This window comes from Carassius auratus, chromosome 7 (assembly GCF_003368295.1).
Source record: "Carassius auratus strain Wakin chromosome 7, ASM336829v1, whole genome shotgun sequence".
NCBI lineage: Eukaryota > Metazoa > Chordata > Actinopteri > Cypriniformes > Cyprinidae > Carassius > Carassius auratus.
The window spans coordinates 13,248,231-13,265,455 of record NC_039249.1 but is presented as its reverse complement, the minus strand read 5'-3'; the positions used below and the strand labels follow the sequence as shown (position 1 = coordinate 13,265,455).

Sequence of the window (17,225 nt, the reverse complement as noted above, 5' to 3'; positions counted from 1 at the left end):
CTTCTCTTGCAACTGCGTGAAACATGTTTATTGTCTATTTATTTATTTATTTATTTATAAAGAAATTGTAACTAAAATTATTTTAAATAAAAAAATGTTGTTTTTTTTAAATACTTTATTTAATTTAACATTATTGACACACGCGAAATGATGATACAAGAAACTCGTGGCAAATAGTTATACGTGAAAAAAACTAAACGGTTTTAAGATCTGATGTGTACCAAATACGACGTCACTAATGGCACATTATTTGGCAACAGTAACTCTAATAACTTCACGTTCTCTGCAGCAGTGTACAATCTGACAGCAGCAGTACAGTAATTACTGCAGTTGCACCCTGAGGCCATTGACCCGGATGTTGAGTTGACGTTTTATGAACCGAGACTGCTTCACTCACTCTGTCTGCAAGAAAGCAATACTATAATTAAAGCTGTGCCTTTCCGAGTAAATTAAGACATGGCGCATATGGCAAGTAAATTAACTTACCTGCGCGACTGTCAGGCGCCATCTCTTCATGATAACCCACATGTGCTTGTTTTCCTCCCTTTATTCTGTTTTCACGTTTACTTTTTATGGTGGGTTTTGTTTCTTGATCTAAATGAAAGTTGTTGAATTTTTTAATTATTGAAATATTAATATTAATATTTAGATGTAGCCTAGTCTATAGTTGAGTGCATGACACGTCATGGATCTATATCGAGCATAAAGACTAAATGCTGTGGGAGAAAGAACTCCAATTAGTGAACTCCATCTAATGTGAATGGGCCCTACAGACCCCAGGGACCAATTGGGACAGGCACGTGCCTGGTGTTTCGCGCGTGTCTATCCATCACCAGACGCGTTCCTTGGTTGTCCAGGAAACGCACAATGCCGCCTTCTGTCACGTGTCTGAGCAGTGATCCCTGTCGTGTAGCCGAGGATCCCTAACTAGAGAGAACACACATTACCCGCCATAAACAACCGAGTGGGTGGAAAAAACAGACATTTCAAACACGCCCTTTCAGGCCTAAAACAATGCGTCTAATGGATGATACATTTCAAAACATTTCATGTTTCATTTCAGAACATCAACGCGGACACTTGAAATTAATTAATATTTAAGATATAAAGATATTTATATATTTAAAAAATGCTTAGACCTGAGAAAATGTGCCAACGTTACTTAAGAATTAAGTTAACAGTGACGCAAACTCATCCCAAAAAACTTCTACTTAACGTTTTACAGCAAAGGCAATGCCGATTACAGCTGAGTGGTTTCGATGCCATCTGCTGGTTGAAGTAAATGAAGGTTCATGTTTTTTTTTTTTTTTTTATAAAAGCAAGAGATTATTTGAAGCGTGTATATGAGCACAACGTTGGAATGTTACATAGATAAAATATAAAACCAACCAACAAATAAGGTCAAAGACTTTATCCACGCTGTAAAAATAGTTTTCACGTTCCGTAAACTTGATTTTACATAGGCTTTAACACGGATATGCAAATCCTAGGTGGGTAAACAAACAACAGAGGAAGTTTATCTTCTCATCGGACAGAAATATCATAGCCCTTATTCAAATTCATCCCACTGAAAAAAAAAAAAAAAACAGAATATTTCCTGATAATGCATCGCAAAATGTTGAAAATCAAGAAAATATATGTAGCCTACATGACTTTCATGCTAGCCTACTCTACCGTTTTTGCTAATAATGAAGAAATATATCTGCTGAAGATGACTAAACGTGTTTATTAAACCACAGTATTCTTCCTAAAGACATCGGAGAGACTGCTCCCAAAAACTTTTTTTTTTAATTGGACGAATCTTTATTACATTTGTATACATACGTTAGCAACCACTGGTATAGCTGACTACAAAAATATGAATGACTGTTAAACACGAAGCCACTGATGAATTTGCGCAGGTAGTGTGTGAATGCAACTTGACACCGAGCGCGTTTGGGGCAGAGAGTGAAAGTTTTGACAGTGACATTGTTGGCGGATCTGCTGAGGACACACAGAGAGGTAAGCACTGTATGCTCTCATGTTTTTGTCTTAAGATGTATAGCACAGAAAATAGATAAAACTGTAATTTAATATGATAGACTTAATTATTTATTTATTTATTTATTTGCAAAGGTCAACAAATTCATCAGTACTTACACGCTAGAGTGGTTGCTGTTACCGATCTGAGCCCAGATATATTTTAAGTTGTTTTGAATATCTTACAGATGGCTTTTCATAAAACAGAACTCTTTTGCTTCTTTTGGCTAGGTCGTTATCTGTAGATTATCTTTGGCTAGATAGCCAAAGAAATATAATGTATAAATGAACTGTTGCTGAAAATGTCTTCATTGTCAATGTTTCGTGACAGGCTTGATGTAGCCTATGATGTAAAATTACACAGCAATAATATCAATGTATTACCATCAGGACAGGACTTTATCTGTAATCTTAACTCTGCACTCATAGAAACAAGTTCAGTAAGGTTTTATATTTTCTGTGAGCGTGGGAAGGTTATTGCCTAATTTTTTTGTTTTACTTGTGGCACCTATTACTGCCTAATAAAGTTTCACTGTCACGGTAGTGCTCAGTAATGAGGACTGGAAGACGAGACAGTATTTGCAGTTCACGCAGAAATGAAACATATAATAGTTTAGTCACACTCGTGACATTCCAAACATGTTTGACTTTCTATATTCAGTGGACCACAAAAAAGAAAAGCTTTGAAGAAAGTTTGTGCTGCTGTCTGCCATATAATAAAAGATGACCATAAAAGTCAACCATAATGCATTATATTCTAAGTTTGTGTGTATTATTATATTATATTTTGTGGTATATTAGTAGTCATTTGAAGTCATTTGCTTTCTGTGAAGAATAGAATAAAACGTAGGCACGTGGTCATTTCATGAAAGTCTAAATGTACCCCTTTTAACATCATTATATTAAAAAGACCAGTATGGGCTATCAGTTAAAAATAATTGCTATTGTGTTCCATGGAGGAAAGAAAGTCATACATGTTTTTGAAGACATGAGTGTGATGAACACACATTAAAGAGTAATACCACCCCAAAATGAAAATTTTGTCATTAATCACTTATCCCCATGTCGTTTCAAACCCATAAAAGCTTCACTTGTCTTCGGAACACAATTTAAGATATTTTGGATGAAAACCGGGAGGACTGTGACTGTCCCATTTACTAATTTGAGTAAATCAGAGTAGTCCCTCTGTCATCAGTGGTTCAACCATAACGTTATGAAGCGACAAGAATACTTTTTGTACACAAAGAAAACTTAAATAATGACTTTATTTAATAATCTGTCTCCTCTTTGTCTCTTTGCACCACCGTAGTGCCATTTTGGAGAACATCCACTTAATGCAAAACTGCATACGCTATTCAGTGTCAGCCACAATACAAGGATATGTTTTCTACGTGTATTACCACTTTGATTGGACTGAAAACTTACACAGAAGAGTGTACGCAGTTTGAATCCAGGAAATATTCTTCAAAATGGCGCTACGGTGATTCAAAAGAGACCAATTTTTTTATAAAGTCGTTATTTTTGTTTTGTTTGCTTACAAAGAGTATTCTCATCGTTTCATAAAATTCTAATTGAACCACTGACTGCAGATGGATTATTCTGACAATGTATTTGATACCTTTCTGGACCATGACACTGACACAGTCCCATTGACTGACAAGTAAATTGCACTGTCAATTTTTTTTTTTGGTGAACTGTCCCTCTAAGCAAACTTGTGCAATGGCCAAACTTGTCACAAACTTGTATTTTATCACCTAATGCAAATTGTACACAGTTTGCTAGATACAGAGGGTGCTCATCTTTCACACCAACTAATTTTACTCCACATTCCCAATGGCCCCAATGAATTGCAAGTTTCACTCACTCTGTTTGTGGTTTTGATCCACTCACTATAAGCAGTGTTCCACTTTTGCTTACGGTGGTCTCTCAAGTTTCACTGAAATGTAGACCTTTGTTGTAGTCAAATTTGTTGAGTGCGCAAACATTCTCAGTTATATTTTGCTGCTGAAGTTCAGTTAGACATGCCATAATAAAATACAGCCTCTGTGTTGTTTTTATTCATGGATTTTCTCCAAAGTAGATTAGATGCCTTGGGTGTTCTTCTACATGCTTTGAAGCAGAGATCTTATCTTTACACCCAAATTCCTTGATAGAACAAGTACTCTACATTTTGCCTGTCAACCCAGTATTATGTATGGTAATATAAAGCCCTTTCTCCACTTTAACTCATGGCTGTAATTTAACAGAGGTAAGAGAAGCCAGTCTACCAGGCCAGAAGGAATGTGATTTATTGTGCTGGACGTACCCTGAACCTGACACTTAGATTGGTATGGCAGTTTGGATCTGTTTTAGCTTGTATACCTATACATGAGCTTTCAGCCTTAACTAAGTTATCAACCAGAACATGAGTAGATGACAATTACAGTCTGTGAAATTTGACTGTTTGATGCGGAGCTTGCATGAAAAATATAATTGGATGGGTGCAGCTGATCCTCTGTATCTCATGTGTTGTCTTGTGTCAGTGTGTATTAAGCAATGTTCACACCTATCTCTCGGCGGTGAACTGGAGCGTAAGTCCTTATGTGTGTGTTTTAGTGTTACGTGCATCTTGGTGTGTGTGTGTGTGTGTGTGTGTGAATGAACATAAAGCGTATTTTTGTCTGTGGGTTTGGATGAAGACCTCTTCCTCTCCTCCTATCTGAGTTTGGCGACGTTGCAGTGTAGGTGTGAATGTGGCACCTGTGTGCTGTAATCCTGTTGTGTGGGCTTCCCATGCTCCATCGGTTAAAGAGCTTCAGCCTTCATCACTGACACACTAGAGGGCCTGGAGTTCAAGGCCTGTTTATGTTTTGCTGTTATTTAATCATTCATTCTGACAATTCAGTCTATTACTTCTGCACATTTCCACATCATCCTTGTCCACCTCCATCTGATTGGCAGATCCCTGTGATGATGAGATGATATATCATGCTTTAGTTTGATTGTCTTTCCTGTTGTTCAGGCGTGTTACTGAACTAATTGTGGAATTGTGGTGTCAAAGCCATGATGGTACTCTAGATTTATATAATTGTGTACAGTATTGATGTACAGAATTTTTACTGTATACAGTATCCACCTTTTTCCTCAACGCGGAAGACGTCCGGTTCATTAGCGAGGAGAATAACAACGTGCAGTAAACGGTAAAACTCTTTGCAGTACAAACCAGTGTGTTCTTAATTAAGATAACAGATTAAAATAATATGATAGGAAACATCAATTGTTAATATTGAGCAGCAAAATGAGCTGTTTTGTAAATGAGACCGGAAGCTAGACCCATAGAATTTACAAATGGTGGCACCCATTTTTACATTAGGAAAAAAAAAATGGATATTTATATATATTGTTCAAGCATCTGTCCTTTTTTTGTGTTATATATTATTTTCATTGTGGGGACACTTAATTTACTAAAGCATAATTTGTGACTTTTTACTTCACTATTTCACTGATGTTCAATTCATAAATTAATTAGGGGTGCACAATAAATATCGGCCGATAATTAATGCGCATCTCATCAGTAAAGTCGGTTCTCTAATCAGCTGTAAATTCCATCAGGTGAGTGATTTCACATAGATCCAGGAACATGTTGTACTTGGTGAAATCACGCTCACTCTTACGACAAACAGAGCCGTTGTTAACTGACAAGCTGCGCCACTGATAATGAACGCTATGAATGCTATGATAATGAATACTTTTGGTACTTTCACTTAAGTAGAAAAAGTAAAAGGAGTTATTTTACTGGAGTGATGTATCATCATGATATTTGTACATTAACTCAACTATAGGATTTCATCTCCCAGTTTCAGTTTCAGCTGTCTCTGTATCCTCTTTTTAATCACGCCACATGTATTATTTCAATTTTCTATTGTATCTAAAAAACCTTTGATACAAAGCTTCTCTTTTCTTTTTTGATCTTGCACTATTCTTGGGTGTAGAGCTTTTATGAAAGCTTCCTTTATGATTTCTCCCTGCTCACATGGAACCACTCTAAACATACATAACATCTCATCACCCCTCACTCTGTGCTGTGGAGGACAACACCTGATGTCCCAGAGTTTATGTGTCTTACTCTCCTCTTCCTCAACGACCTTCTCCTGGCAAGCTCTCCAACATCAGGCCCCTCTGATCACTCGATAGCTTCTGCTCATCCAGCTTTAGTAAAATAAATAGGTCTGGACTAACATTTACCACTAATTCTCTCTGCGCTTGTTTTGATTGCACACATCTGCCCTGCAGGTGTCTGCTCTCCTTCCTCTGCCTTACAAAGCCTTGGCAGTTATGGGAAACAGGGGCATGTTTCTACATGTGAAAGGCCCCTCTGATGAATAGTTACTTGAATAGGGGGGAAATTACAGGACAGAGCATTCTTCAGTTGCTAGGGATTGAAGTAAGACTTGTACATTAAATCCTACCCTGAGCTGGTATTTGTCTGTTTATGTTTGCCCCTTTTTTCCCTTCCAGTCTAGCATGACAAATCTTAATGGTTTTCACTGCACAGTAATTGAATGCACACTTCCAAACATTTTTAAAAATGTTTTATTTATACAGTTTTCCCTCATTCTAATTGTACTCTTCAGAAGATTTTCATATCCAGGTGATAATTTGTACAATACCTGGCATCAGTTAGACTAAAAAGCTGACTTTAAAATTGTAGTAGCATTAATTAGCATTACAATTATCCCTATCTCATCCTTAGCCTGTTTGCCTGTCAGCAAAGTTGATATTTGTCTTTCATTGCTTTGGTCAGTTTTAAAGAACAGTTGGAATGTGGCAGTTGTGCATCATTAGGGACAGTGTAAATCCAGCAGTAGGTTGAGGTAAAAATCACACACTGGCCTATATACAGAAGCAATAAGAGAACAGATGTGCTTCTATTATTCATATGTGCAGCATATTTAATAGTCCATTCAGCCTGCCCATTGCTGCAGAGGGAATGTATGCTAGATTATGTCTTCAAAGAGGTAACAGATTTCATCCAATTGCAGTTGATCTGGATTAATTTAAAACATTTTTTAACAACAAAATTAAAACACAACTGTTCAAAAGTTTAGGGTTGGTAAGATTTTTTTTTTTTAAAGAAATTATTACTTTAATCAATCAAAGATGCATTAAACTGATCAAACATGACATTAAAAGGCCAAAAAAACAAAAAAAAAAAACAATAAGAAAGTTATCTGCCAGTTTGTTTTGGATGTTTTCTAGATGTTATCATTTTAGAAACAACATTCACTTTAATTAACGATATTGTTGCCCTCTTTCCTTCTCTATCCAGCAGTGCACTACTTGAGTCAGAATGAACTGTCCCTTCAGTCCCAGGTGGGAACCAGGACCTGACCTCTCCTGTCTGCACCAGTACAATGAGTGGCTGGCGTGTAGGCATAAGTCCAGTCTACTGCCCATGAAAGAAGATCTGGCCATCTGGCTTAACACAATCCTTGGTAAGAAAATAAAAGCATGTTCATATTTGCATAAGCATTAGTGATTTGTAAACTAATGTCCTTAAAAGCAATGTTAACCCAAAAGTGATACTTCAGTCATCATTTTTTCACCCTCGAGTCATTTCAAGACTGTATGGCTTTATTTCTTCTGTGGAACACAGAAGAAGATATTTTGAAAAATGTATAACCAAACCACATTGGTCATCCTTGATTTACAGTGTATCGGTAAAAAACTTTTCTCAAAATATCCACCACAAGCAACAAGGATGGAGAAGTACCTGAATATGGACAATCCTTAATGTAGGAGTGCAGTTAGCCAGAACTGGCTGATTGTAGTAAAATCTTAAACTTTAGGGCAACACTGAGTCTTTTACAGCAACCAAAAATTGCATTTGGCAGTTTAACACATGAAAACTTCTAACTACAGCCTCACAGGAAATGTGAAGTGAAGTCTGTATGTGTTTTGCATTTCAGCTTTTCTGCCATATCGTCATTTAAGATTTCTATTAAATCTTCTTGTGAACAAGAACACATGTCTATATATCTCAAGGTTACCATTTTTTCCACGGCTGATTAAATCCTGATTAAATCCTGCACAAGCCAACAAATAAGGATTATTCTGTCTGTCAGATCAGGAATATCATCGTGTTTGCGTACAGTCATTTTAATAGAATCCCTAAATTCCTCTGCACTTTGGATCAATGGCACATGCCCTGATAAAACCCCAAAGCAGGAATTGCCTTTATCAAAAGGAGTGTCTTATACGTGTACCTACGTGTCTTGACCTATGTTATTTGTTGTCAGAACCTTTTACTACTTCTGTGGGCTGAAGAGGCTTGATGAAAGCAACACACAACACATAAAAGGTCAAAACACTACAAAACCCTTAAGCCAACAGGCTGGTGGTTCCTAAATATACAGTAGAGACACAACAACCTGAGAAATGAGATGAGACGTGATACAACATCAGAGTTGTTGTTGTTTTCACCAAAGAAGCTGATGAGGGATTTCTCTTATTAACACATGCTTCTATTCCTCAACTCTTCCTGTTCCTGCTGATCTCAGGGCAACGTTATGACTCTGTGGTTGGCAGACAGCAGGGGATCTCTTTGTTTCCTTACACACTTTCCCCCCACTCTATGCTAATGACCAGCCCCAGTCATTCTGCACATCAGGATTTCTGTTTTTGTTGTGGTTTCCCTCCGCCGTTGCCTCCTGTGTTCCCCCTCCCCAGGCCCCCTACTCCCCCTTCCCCGTGATGGTAAGCTCTGGTACCACTGCTGTGTTTGAATCTGTATGTACTTAACACCCAGGCCTCAGGAATGTGTCTGCACCGCCGTGAGAATCTCAGAGCGAGTGAACTTAGTGGATTTTTTGGGGGCATCTTCAAGTTGCCTTAGGTAGTGAAAGAATGGTAAATAAATGATGGAGAAGATTATTTGTATGGAAGTTAAAACAACAAGCATGAAAATTTTAGAGAAATGTATGTAAGCCTAAGTGTCAAAATGTATTTTATAGCCACCAGTTCATTCACTATAATTCATTCAGTGCCTTTATAACGTTACTTTTTAGTGCTGGAAGTTTGTTGATCATTCTTTATCTCTCTCTTAAAGGTGTCATGAAACTGCCTTTTTAAAATTATTTTGTACTGTTCTCTGAGGTCCACATACAGGATAAAAAACATAATTTAGAAGTAATAGGTTATTTTCTGTCCTGTTTTCATATGAAACGATCTGTAATAACAGACAAAGCAATAGTGTTCAGAAAATACTCAGTCGAATTGTGCCTTGCTTGTAAATGAATCCACAGTAAAATGAACGGAACAAAGGACCAAGTTCTTACTGACGCAGTCTAGTACTTTATTAAAAAAAAAGATTATTATTTGGTTTCTTCTGTGACCTGCATTTGTTGCTCTTATCATTTACCTATCAGTGGGCGGGGCTAAACAGGCAGCGATGTAGAAGCAGGCATTGATCTTCTTCTCCAGAGGGAAAGATGTTTAGCCACACTATTGCATCATAGAATTGTACATTCCACAAAGGTTTAGCAGATTGGCTTCAATATAAGCTGTTTTTATACTAACAAAATAGTTTTGAGTTCTGAAACTTACAGGATGTTTTTATAACTCCAAGAACTCTTATATATTAAAAGATCAAGGGAATTCTGTTTTCTCAGTTTATGACCCCTTTAATGCTCATTTGTTTCTCTTAACACTCTCTGCACAGGTTTGGATATAACAGTGGATAACTTCATGGACAGACTAGACAATGGTGTCGTCCTGTGTCAGCTTGCAGAGGCGCTACAGGAGAAGATGGTTCTGGCCAGCAATGAAAAGGTGCTTATAGCATTAAACATTACATTTATGGGTAGTTTGATCAATGATTATGTGCTAATTATTGTGAATTAGTGCTAATAGTGTTTCAACGTCATCTGTATTCATGTCACTGCCAGGACTTTAGTCTCACTAATTAGCTGTATCTAAAAAAAAAGAGGATCCATTTGTCAGCCGCATACATCATCGAAGATGTCTCGTTTCAGAAAAGAAATAAAATGCACTGTTATTCCTCATGAGGTGTGATTTGCTGGAATGTCTTTTGTACTTTGGAATGTAATGGTTAGTTTTCTTTGACTTATACGGCTGACAAATGGTGACAAATGTAATGGTTAGATTTCTTTGACTTATACGGCTGACAAATGTAACATCCAGAGGGCTCAGCCTTCAAAATGAGACACAACATATATCACTACTTTCCTGGCAATCTTTCAGTCTCTGACATTGACCTTCACCTGTGTATGTGTGTGTGTATGTGTGTGTGTGTGTGTGTGTGTGTGTGTGTGTGTGTGTGTGTGTGTGTGTGTCTCCATGCTGGTGTTGTGGAGGTGCATCTGTATCTGTTTTTTTCCCTCAGCTATTTAGAGACTAACTAACACTAGCAGGATAAAGCAAGTTTCAAACACATGATGCAGGGCTTATTTTTGAACAATATGTTTTTTGAAAAATAAATGATCTGTTGTGCTATTCATATTGTTAAATATTCAAATGAACACATACTAAGCTAATCAGAGATATATTTCTTTTCTTTTTTTTTTGTCCCATAGCCCTTTATTCGGTGTGTGATTCGCTGGCGGTCTGATGCAGCCTCTGGATCATTCTTCGCTCGAGACAATACAGCTAACTTTCTGTACTGGTGCCGTAAAATTGGAGTGGAGCAGTCACATCTGTTTGAATCCGAAGATCTTGGTGAGTACTCAAATCAGCATCTTATCATGAGACGTTTAAATGTTTTTGTTGTGCATACTTTGTTGATATATTCTGCCTTTGTGATTAAGACGACTAGATTCTTTGGTTTTAATAGTCATAATTCTGTGAGGTGATTCACCAACAATCCTGAGAAATCTGACCATGGATATTAAGCACAGAAAAATCTATGTTTCCCTTGTTCATTTTTACACTTTTTGAGATCATTAAGTGAGATGTCCAGTTACAATAGGCCTTACTTTCGGTCTATGCAGGCTGTTGTCCTGTGGGGCTGTTGCCCTAAAGAACTGCTGAATAGACAAGCAGTATCAATATCTGTGTCACTCCACTGTTCACTGCTTCACACCCTTGGCCCCCGCTGTCTATCACCCTGTGAAGAATAATGGAGAGAAAGAGAAGGAAAGAGAAATGAAAGGACAGTAGGTCAGGGGGAAAATGGGGAATGGAAAAATAGAGTCAAAGATAGATAATATAATACAAAAATAGATAAAAAGGAAAAGAGTGCGCCTTGAAAGGTTTTAAGAGGATAGATAAAATAACATAGCGTTCAAGAATGAGATAAGTCGATAACTGTTATAAAAACAACAAAACCCTTTTATCAGTCTCCTAGTTTTGGTAGGTTTACAGGTTTGTAGGTCATATTACATTGAGAAGGGGCTGAAATACTATAGTCTTAGAACCCGAGGGATATTTGCAGTGACAGAATCAGAGTTGATTTAACTTTGTGTCTGTGCATGACTTTTATATACTGTATGCACATGCCTGTTGAAATGGGTTTCATGAACTGTTTGACATTAATGAACATTCTATGTTTATTTTAAACTTCAAACCAGTCTACAGTGATACCTTCTCATTAGGACGGTTAATCTTGCCAACATTAATCATAGCTTTCAACATGGGGCTATGTTGGATTTATCCATTGTTTCTTTGTTTTCATAAGGATTCACACCTTCAAACCTTGTCAGAGTGTAAGGGAGACAGATTTCTGTTTTTGTTCTTAATGATACAAGTTTCAACAACCTTTTTATCCCTCAAATTAGTGTCTTTGAGTTTTTCCCCTTTCCACTGCACAACAAAGATACAGTATCACTATGACCTCTGCAAGGTTTGACTACAAAGTTTTGCGTCTGCATTGCAAAGGCTCATGGGTTGGGAAGCTCATGCAAACATATTTTAATGACTTTATGTGGCTGTTGTTAGTTTAGTGGATGAAAATCCTCTACAACGTTTAGTATGGCTATTAACTTTAAGACAAATCATAGCCATTTTACTCAGTATATCTGCCTTGCCTTCTAGTAAAAATATCAAAATATCCTTGAAACAAGATAAATATTTTTCAGAAAATTAAACCAGATTTAGTGAGAAGAAAATTCTTTACTAACAGGGTAAGAAAAATAAATAATACATTTATAATAAGATAATTTGAAATAATAAAAAATGGCAAATGTTTTTCTTGTTTTAAACATAATTATTATTTTTATTATAGTTAATAGATTATTATTTTTCCTATTAAAAATAACTTGTCAATGTCAAAGTGTTTACATATTTAAAAACAAAATGTTGAGTATTATAGATTTTTTTTATTTCAAAAGTAGGAAGTAAAAATTGTTCCTTGGTACGATTATGGATACAAACCTGAGGTCACCCTAACAGTCATCTTCATTCACTTTACAGGGTTATAATGCTGTTATTTGAGAACGTTTAATTTTATTTATCTGAATGGACACATGCAAAGATTCCCAAAGCAAACAGACATTTGATGTCTATCAAAGCCATTTTCTTTTGTCCATTGTTACGCCCAGGGTACAGTAGTTGACATCATTTGAGCTGACATCATAGGCCTCTGAGGATTTTTTTTGTGTGAATGACAATATTTGTGTTTCACCAGTTCTTCAGAAGCATCCCAGGGATGTGTGCCTGTGTCTCATGCAACTTGCGAGGATTGCCTCGAGGTGAGTTCCTTTGATCCTTTAAAGTTGTTAATATCACGTCATCGTCCTGTAACCATCTCTCAGTCGGAACTGAATGAACGTTTCCCTTCAGGTATGGCATTGAGCCGCCAACGCTGGTCAAGCTCGAGACAGAGACTGAGAAACAGGAAGATGAGTCTTTGTCCCCAACCATGTTCTTCGCCTCACCACTGCCGTCTCCCTCCACCCCACCTGTTTTTTTCCCTCCTGATCCAGAGCCCCCTCCAGTCTCAACGCCCTCATCCATCTCTCCTCCGAACCCCTCTCCCTCTCCTCCTCTGGCCCCTACCCCTCCCCCAGAGTGCACGTCCATCTTCTCTGACTCGAACACCCTGTCAGAACCTCAGCAAACTCCACCAAGAACACCGTCACCCATCAGGACACCCGTCAAATCAACGCTGCCCTCACCATCAAACGGCCTTGTGAAGACTAGTGGGAAAAAGAGCAGCGCTAACCTGCTGGATGAGATTGTGAGTATTTTAAGCTATATACTGTATGTGGTTTTCCAATCCTTGGTGTACTGGTGCATGACCTCACGCTCATAAGCAAAAGCATGTTTTCTTTGTTGCCTTCTTTCAGGTGAGGCAGATATCAGAGGATCCACCATGCAAATGTCCAGTCAAATTCTGCATTGAGAAACAGCCAAAAGGCCATTATCGTGTCGGAGACAAAGTCCTCTATGTCAGGGTATGAAATGCTTTTTTCACCGCAGATTGCCTTCTTTAGCTGAAGGAAAATGTTATCTGCTATTTAAAATTGCCCACATTTGTATGGTTTCCTTTGAAAGATATGATGCGATATGTAAAATCATGTTTCATTGTTTGTTATAAGCATCAAAGTGTCAATAAGCTCTGCCGTGCTTTCAATGTTTCTTTTGAAGAACAAATGTTAGTTTGGAACCTGAAAGAACACAGTACTTTGTCAAGGCAAAGCCTCATGGGAGCTGGTGTTGCCTGGCAACATGAAGAAAAGGTTCACACCTTTGAATAGGGAAAAAGAAGGTTCAGACTAACAAATGTCTAGGATCAAGGCTGAAAAGTCTGTTCATATATACCAGAACAGAACACTAATAATGCACAAGAAACAACACAATAATAAAATGCCCAGTCATACTGAAAATACACATAGAATATTGTTTATATTAAAACACAAATTGCCTAAAAGCTTGTGCATTTTACTTTGCTGAAAAAAGGGCAAATGCATCTAAACCCTACAGGGATTAGTTGAATTGTTAACAGATTTACAACCTTGTCTCATTTGGTACAAACTCATTAAATGCCTAATTAAGCATGATAGAATACGCTTACTTTATGTAAGTGTTTACTGTCACATTAATAGCCATCAAGCTGTTTGTGAACATTAATAAGAACTTACCTTGCTTTTTTTTTCATTTTGACATTTGTCTTTTAATTTCTTTCTGTGTGGAAACACTAATCAAACATTAACATTTACATTTATAGATCAAGTCTAAGTCAACACTTGTGTGTAGTCTCTCAGCTGAAGGGGAGAACTTAAAAAATCTGATGATTCTGTTTAGCAACCAACGATTGTCACCAGGTCCTCTTAAGCAAGAGTTAAAAGGCACCTTTGTACTTTCGTGATGGCAAAATTTGCCATACAAGCAGAATTCATCTATATGCTGGTGATTGATCAAGTCATTAGCAGTGTGAATGTATTCAGTCTTACAGCCTCGCTTTTGTTGGCTCCAGCCCTCCCTTTTATGATTTTTCAATCAGACAAATCCTTTAGGGCAAGAGTATGTGTGGCTGAGGAAGAAAAGCAGCCGCTTTCTGTCAGAGATCCAATTAGAGAGAGAGAGGCTTACTGTAGCACTCAAAGAGAAAAAGAAGGGGAGCTTTTAATATCATTTCTCATGGTTTTTCTCTCTCACACTTTTGTTGTTACATCCTGAGATAATACGAAAAAGAAGGAAGATCCATTAGATCATCACAATAGCTGAGCTGTGCAGCAGAAGGGGTGAAGAAGTGGCGAATCATTAATAAATAGGATTCATGCCATGTCTGTCATTAACAGGGTTGTTAATGGGATCATGAATACTTCTCTCTTCATCTCGGACTTGAAAGCACAATTCCATTTTAACACTGACAGTGAAAAGCCGTTTACCTTTATCTGACAAATCTCTCCTTTATAGGGACCCCACATTTACACTAAATGAAAACTAAAACAAGAGTTTACATCCTTTTATAGCACTTTTTATGCATCCATGTATTTTGGCTACACTCTTACGTTTATCTTGCATCTTTAACTGTTCAGTAATTAAGCATATATTCACCATTCATTGTTGCTACAAAAAAGGCAAATTAAGTCTAAGATATGGATCTCATCCAGGTGGATTGAGGAGGGAAGCAGAAAGCAAAACAGACCCACAAGGCCCTGGTGGTCTTGTTATTGTACTTTTCTGTAGCTGTTTGATGTGCTTTAAAAAACTATCTGTGTGTACAGAGTACAGGTAATCCTTCACGGCCATTTCTTTTACCACACGTTACACTTCACTAAAATAAAGGTGTGCACATAATATGCAGTTTTGTTAGTACACACATACTAGCTGGTTTGAACAAACAGCTCTATCCTACCAAGCGGATGTGTACGTACTCAAATAACGAAGGATTTAAAAGCTACATTCTGCCATCTAGCGGTCAGTGCGGTAAAAACAGCACGGACGCTCTCGACTCTTTCGCGTTATTTTTTCAGTAGTCGAGGAAAAAGGCTCAAATCAGTTTCGCCGTCATCATATATAATGAGAACGAGATGAGAGGCTGAATGAGTCTTGTAAATGCGAATAATGTAGAAAGAGAGTGAAATTTGTCAAAAAAAATTTCAGAACAAACATATAAGCGTTTAACTAACACGTTACACTTTCCACTCTATCACTGAAATAATGCGTAATGTATACTTTAATTCGGCACTGTTTTATTTACGTCAGATTCGATAAAGGTTTGACTGACGTGGGGTTTTCTTAAACGGGCTCTCTTGTGTATTTGTTCACTCTCGCTCGCCCTCACCTCCTCTGTCAGCCTTGACATTTTAATCTGCTTGAAAACAGCTGAGACTGATCAGACCGCGTGGTAATTAGAATTACTCTGGTTGGCACACGTGCGCGCGTGTATATATCCCTCTATTAGGATGCATCAAGCTAAAAGGGGTTGGAGGGGGAGGCACAGAACATATACATCTGGTTGTATTACCAGCAGCTTAACAGCTTTGTAATGAGAGGGTCAAGACTGATAAGGTGGAGGGGAGGAGGGAATAGATGACTGTCGGTGGCTCAGGGGACAGAGACACATTTCTCTGGAGACGTGACCCTTCCTGTGCTCTTGTTCTCAGTTTCAATGCATTTTCGTTTTTCTTGTTCTTGCTCTGGAGGGGTTGCCGTGGCAGCGCGCGAGGTTCACGCCAAGCGCCGTACGTGTGTGTGTTTGAAAAGTTAGTGTGTGTGGACTTGTCCTGCGTGCGCTGGTGCTCAGTTTCATTAGGCTTAATTAGATTTCTCTCTCTCTCTCTCTCTCTCTCTACTGGCGGGGATCATTTGCCTTTCATCGGATCTGCTGCATATTGGATGCAGACTGAATATTTTATGAGGAAGGAGGGGGTTATTAGGAAGATCATTAAAAAAAAAGAAATAGCATATATATATATATATAGGTGTAGATGTCAAATGTCTTTTATGTGTACATTTTGTTTTATCTTTTTCCATTTTCAGTCTTGAACTATGAATATTTATCATTGTTTACATTTTGTATATTTAATGCTGAATTTTCATAGACATGTTTAAAATGATAATATAATGATAAAATATTGGGAAAAGTATTTCAGTATCTGTTTTGTGTTAATTACTTACACAAATTCAAGTGATTCAAATACTGTGACTGAATCTTCACCACAACAAAGTTTTGTCCTGAAGTTAGCATTAATGTATTGAAGAAAACAACAGTATCAGTGAATAGCATCAGATGCTTCAGATGCAATATGATGACATAAAGTGTGAAGATTAAGAACACAAACAAACAACAAAATAAAACCGATAAATATAACTTTTTATATTTTATAACCATTTTTTTAATTGTATGTGAATTGCAATAATTTTCAAGACATCAATGGCAGAAAGAAAAGAGTCTGACACATTTTCAAAAGTAATTTCCTTCACCTTAAATGTTACTGTAGGAATTATATTAAAAACAGTTCTTGATTTGAGCTGTGATGGGGAACATTCTCTTGTGCTTTCTTGCTTTTACAGATGCTGAATGATAAACATGCCATGGTTCGTGTTGGCGGTGGATGGGAGACATTTGTTACTTACTTGTCAAAGCATGACCCTTGTAAGATGACTGAGATCCCTCGGCCTCGAACCAAAACCTGCAAGCCTAACGGCAGGTCCCCAGTCAAGAGAGAGCTGTCCCGGGACAGTTATCTGGTCGTGGGTACACATTCCCGCTTCAAGAAGTAATGTGACAGTAAATGCTACTTCTGTTAAATCAACAGCAG

General features: G+C 37.6%; 1 protein-coding gene across 2 annotated transcripts; it reads left to right on the top strand.

The window, feature by feature from the left end:
- Positions 1-1,850: 1,850 nt before the first annotated feature.
- On the top strand, positions 1,851-17,220 carry gas2b (growth arrest-specific 2b). Of its 2 annotated transcripts, none has more exons than XM_026267430.1 (8): positions 1,851-2,001; positions 7,331-7,493; positions 9,719-9,828; positions 10,593-10,734; positions 12,641-12,704; positions 12,796-13,192; positions 13,302-13,409; positions 16,978-17,220. In XM_026267430.1, the coding sequence occupies exons 2-8, from the start codon at positions 7,349-7,351 to the stop codon at positions 17,185-17,187; spliced, it is 1,176 nt and encodes a 391-aa protein (XP_026123215.1). In that variant the 5' UTR covers positions 1,851-2,001; positions 7,331-7,348; the 3' UTR covers positions 17,188-17,220. The 2 variants fall into 2 exon arrangements, with proteins under 2 accessions (XP_026123215.1, XP_026123214.1); XM_026267429.1 differs by having other exon boundaries at positions 7,328-7,493.
- The last annotated feature ends 5 nt before the right edge of the window (positions 17,221-17,225 follow it).

Bases quoted from the DNA above. Each gene is read 5' to 3' on its own strand.
- gas2b (XM_026267430.1), top strand. From the start codon at position 7,349: ATGAACTGTCCCTTCAGTCCCAGGTGGGAACCAGGACCTGACCTCTCC. The intron at 10,735-12,640 runs GTGAGTACTCAA...GTGTTTCACCAG, and splicing joins GTTTGAATCCGAAGATCTTG to TTCTTCAGAAGCATCCCAGG. The intron at 13,410-16,977 runs GTATGAAATGCT...TTGCTTTTACAG, and splicing joins ACAAAGTCCTCTATGTCAGG to ATGCTGAATGATAAACATGC.